This window comes from Pteropus vampyrus, unplaced genomic scaffold (assembly GCF_000151845.1).
Source record: "Pteropus vampyrus isolate Shadow unplaced genomic scaffold, Pvam_2.0 Scaffold31, whole genome shotgun sequence".
NCBI lineage: Eukaryota > Metazoa > Chordata > Mammalia > Chiroptera > Pteropodidae > Pteropus > Pteropus vampyrus.
This window is the reverse complement of record NW_011888812.1, coordinates 7,947,142-7,952,094: the sequence shown is the minus strand read 5'-3', so window position 1 is coordinate 7,952,094 and position 4,953 is coordinate 7,947,142. Positions and strand designations below refer to the sequence as shown.

The 4,953-nt window shown below is 42.9% G+C and overlaps 1 protein-coding gene across 1 annotated transcript in view; it reads right to left on the bottom strand.

The window, feature by feature from the left end:
* The window catches only part of EXT2 (exostosin glycosyltransferase 2), a 129,985-nt gene that overhangs the window by 123,586 nt on the left and 1,446 nt on the right, over positions 1–4,953 (bottom strand). Inside the window, exon 2 of the mRNA XM_023528792.1 lies at positions 5–51. Within this exon, the coding sequence (XP_023384560.1) occupies positions 5–51 (47 nt within the window). The remainder of the gene's footprint in view (positions 1–4; positions 52–4,953) is intronic.

Below are 4,953 nucleotides of genomic sequence, written 5' to 3'. Positions count from 1 at the left end.
TAGCCTTGCCGGTAAGTCCATGTGGAGAAGCCACCACCAGCCAACAGAGCCCTGAAAGGAAAAAATTTTGTCAAACAATAAAAAAGGTCTTCATTCTGATTAAGCTCTGTGGAAAGGGATAGCAGTACGGTAAGTCCTCACTTAACGTCGTGGGCAGGTTCTGTGACTTTAAGCAAAATGACATAAAATGAAACCAATTTTACCATAGGCTAATTCAGGGGCCCCTAACCCCTAGACCACAGACCAGTACCGGTCCATAGCCTGATAGGAGCCAAGCCGCACAGCAGGAGATGAGTGGCGGGCGAGGAAGTGAAGCTTCATCTGTATTTGCAGCCGCTCCCCAGCGCTAGCATCACCGCCTCAGCTCCACCTCAGACCATCATGCATTAGATTCTCATAGGAGCACCCGTCCCTGGTGCCAAAAAGGTTGGGGACCGCTGGGCTAATTGATACAAACAAGAGTTAAGTTCCTACTGCATCTTGTCAATGTTATAACGAAACGAAGTTGAATGAAATGACATTATTCAAGGACCTGCTATAATTGAGTCTTAGTATCAACAACGACTGATGTTTACACAGTCGTTTTTCTATAAAGACATTGTGCTACCTGTTTTACACTCACATCTCCTGGACATCAGCTGCATTCTATTCCCGAGTCACCCGCCTGCCTCTGGGATCCTACGTAGTCCTTATTTACTTTCCATTTTTTAAAATACATCACAGCTCAGAGGACAAAGTCATACCCAACTCTTAAATATATGTACGATAACAGGCATAACAATAGGCCTGCATGGGAAGACTGGCTGGGGCCGTCACTTACCAACTCACTGACTAGAATCTCAGGAGACAATGGGCACAGAAAGCAGCGGTGACAACAAAGTATCACATCTCACACTGCCTATGCCCCAGCCCCTCTCCAAGTCCTGCTATAAGCAGTTCTGCCCACTGTTCCCCCAGAGCTATGTGTGAATCACGTAGCCTCTACCAGCAATCACCATCTCCTCCAGTTACTCGGTCTTTTTAACCCAATTCCCTATACAGGAAGCAGAATCCAGAATTGGACTTTTAGTGCTTTTCTGGCAGTTTGCATGCCCTAGCTTTTATTCTCCTTAAAATAGAAAGCTGTTAACACACTGTTTTAATTGGATCCAGCAAGTAGTACAACGACACTTCATCAGAGAAAGGAAGCAGGTGTATATCACACCAACTTTTACTGTTATCCTGTCGTTGAGGCCCCAACCCCATCAAAATCACTTACTGGGGCAGAGTTTTGCCAGTTCCACACACTATACAGTCTGAGCCAAATGTCGAAACTGAGAAACCACATTTTTTGCAACACTGATTGCTGCCAATCCCCTACCTGCCCTGATGACAGCGGACGTTCTCTCCTAACATGACCGGGTAAAGTTCAAAGATTTTCAGCCCACGCCTGGGAGTCCCAATCTGTTTGTTTAAGATTTATGAAACCAAGAATTGGTTAGTGAGGTAATGTGCAGGCTAAAAATCCCTCCAGCTGCCAGTCTACTCTGAAAAACTTAATGACTATCCTTAGTACCAAACATACGGTCTTATTTTTCCTGATTAGCATTCAGCAATGAATCCATCCAACATGAATCTGAGCAGGTTCCATGATCATGATGGCAAGCAGGCTGTATGGGCCCCCGTGACCTCTGTGCAGAGACGCAAATATGGATCCAATATACAGGCAGTGGACAGTCCAGGTAAGCCAGGGCAGTGGGTGATTAGGTAGTTATACCCACAGCCCCAGAGGAGAGGGGTTTGCGTATGCGGTAAGAAAGGAAGCAGGTGTAAATCACACCAACTTTTACTGTTATTCTGTCCCTGGGGGGCAGGGTGAGGGGCTATGCACTGGTAGTAGGAAAGCATGCAATCTGAAGCATGTCTTATGTCACAGACTGTACACGTGTGATCTCCATTTGTGATCTTGGAAAGAGCCATGACTGCATTTAGTCAAACAGGCCTCACAGCAGCCCTGCTACTCACAAGAGTTCAACTTTAAGTCACTTTATCTTTTTCTGCCAATGTTCCCATAATACTATAATGGAGAAAATATTGTAAGCATGCTTTGCTTTACAGAACACGTGTTTTACATTGACTGAAAAGTGAATTTCTGAGAAGTACATTCTGTTTTCCCATTATGTATCCCAAAATCAGAGATCAGTTCCAAAGCTGCAAGAGACTGGATAGAAAACCTGCATTTAAAAAGGTATTAATATGATAATCAGACGCATGCCAGTCTAAGTGTTATATCACTCAGTGTTCTCTGGCATTTTTAGCATTGCCAGGACTTCTGGATCTAGGTCGTCTCTGTCACTGAAGCCTCCCCACGGCCCCATATACTCCACAGTGCCTAGTGTGGCTGTGTCCTCGGATGTGCTCATAGTTCTCCTCCTCTTATCTGAGTATTCACAGGGCCTAAACTCAGACTGCAGGTTTACCCTTTGCTTCCTTTTAAACCAAGCAATCAGGCCTGCAAATTCCTCAAATATAAAGCTTCAGGTTTGTGGGGGAGGGACGCTGACCAATTCTATTGGTCATATTTATTTACTGAATCAAATAAACTGTAAAAAAAAAAAAAAAATCTATGAGACAAATAAATTTGAAATGGCTAGATACATGGTGAATATTTGGTGACATTAAAGAATTACTATTAGTTTTTTTTAGGTAGGATAATAGTACTTTAGTTAGGTTTTTCAAAAAGCCCCATCACGCAGAGGTTCAAGGTGAAATGTTCACATGTGTGATGATCTACCGTCTGGAGTTCGCCTCTAGAGACTCTGGTGGGAGTGCCAGGAGCACAGATGAATGCAGACTGGCCTCGCGGTGACAACTACTGAAGCTGGACGGGGGACCTCGTGTTCACTGTAGTAATCTCTGTGCTTTAATACAGGTTTGAAATTTTCCGCAAGTTTAAATAAATAAATATTCACCCACACAAAACAAATTTTTAAGAGATATGTGCAAAGACAGGATAATAAAAATCCAAGGTCGTAATAATATCACAGAACATATCTGAGAAAACAAAGATCAGTAAAGCAAGGCATTGAGGTATCATTTGCTCCCATTTAAGTTAAAATAAAATGAGTGTGCATGTGTGTGTATGCATGTGTGTGGGTGGGTGTGTGTGTGTGTGTGTGTGTATGCATAAACCCATAGAAAGAAGACAGCAATTACCTTTCAGAAAAGGAGTGAAAAGAGAGGGTTTAAAAGCACATTTTTATAGTTTACTCTTTATACATTTGCATACTGTTCCAACCTTCTACAAAGAAGGTATATCATGTGTATAATCTTTTTAAATTGCAATTGAAATAAAACCAGATTTAAGCAGTATAAAAGACATATTCACTGAGCAGACATTTCCTTCTTGCACTTCCCCGAGAAAATTCTTAAGTAATCACACCTGTGACTTTAGTTTTCGGGAGAGCTAAGAAACGAGCAGTCTCATTTAGCCCGTCTGTTTTCTAACTTCTGAATAATCTGATCTGCAGCTCCTGCTGAAACTATTCCATACTCATGGTTCTTGCCGCCTCTGAATCAGGAGCAAGGACAAAGGAGAAGAAAAATGAGCAAACAAATTTACTATTCCTTACCACAACCAGAAGACCACCTAGGTTTCAAAATGAAGTTTCCCACATGCAAAGATAAGGACTACAGAGTGATTCATTACTTGCTGTAGGACTGCCTCTAATCACCAAAATACATGCGCAGGGAAAACAATTCAACCTTCCTAATCCTTAACACCTAAGAACTAGCAAAAACTTAAACTTTCTCCTGACTACTTGACACTTTCCTGCAGAGAAGTGAAACCCCATTAAACATGTGCACTTGATAAAAATAAAATCCTTCTCCCACGCAGATACATATACCAAAATGTCAGCAAACAGCAAAATGTCCCAAACAGAAACAAGCCCTTCTCAAAATAAACCCAGAACAGCAGGTGAAGACATTGCATTCCTAGCAGCTCTTTTCCTTCCCTTCTCTATTTCCCTTTCCCAGAATAACCAAATCCATAAAATAGTAGCCCACTCAGGCACACTGGAGCCGAGAGCCACATCGGGGATCACTTTGTGATTAGCTGGTTTCGAAAGAATCTGTGTGGCCTGACTGCCCTCTATCGTCTGGAATGGTTGCCACACCTAAGCTGAGAAGTGGTCCTGGTGTGTCCCTCTCTTCTAATGACAACTGTATTTCCAGACAGAAACACAACACTGACTCTAGATAATCCTTAGAGCAAAGAGGGCTTAGGTTTAATATTCTGGGACAAAGTAGTACTAAGTGTAGATTTTCATAAACAACAACATTAGCTCCTAGAAAGTTGAGAACACAACAGGCTGTTTGCTCACTTTTTTCAGTAACAATGATTTTAAGAATTAAATATCAACTGTAATAAAATATGTTATAAGTGCGTTCATCCATAAACTTAGAACAATCCTGTCCCATGAGTATCGCCCAAGACCCTTATCTTGGGCCTGGACTATCTGTTCTCCTCAAAGCCTTCGCCACGGTACTAGGAGAGGAACTTGACGCAGCACCTCATTCCTGAGCTTTCCAGGAAGCCTCCAGCCAAAGTGAGTCCGTCGATGCACAGAACGGCTGGTAAATATAGTAAGAGAACTCAAAATCATAACCATGCAATCATGGCCCCCCGAGCTGCATCTGCAAGTTTGGAAGGTTTTATTAGGAAGGAAGGAAAAAAGGCTCTGCAGGGTGAGAGGGAAAGAAAAACAGGAAGGAAGGAAGTGACTGAAACACCAGAGTAAATGATCATCGGAGTGGCCCCATTTCCCAGCACGACAGGCGGTAGGCATCTCTTTCACACACCTGTGCCCTCTTCCCCCAGCAAGCTGTGGCTCTACTTTTGGCAAAAGCTCCCAAATTCAGAGAGTTTGCCAATCATGAACCAGGCCTTAGGGGTTGGGAGTGCTGCACTCA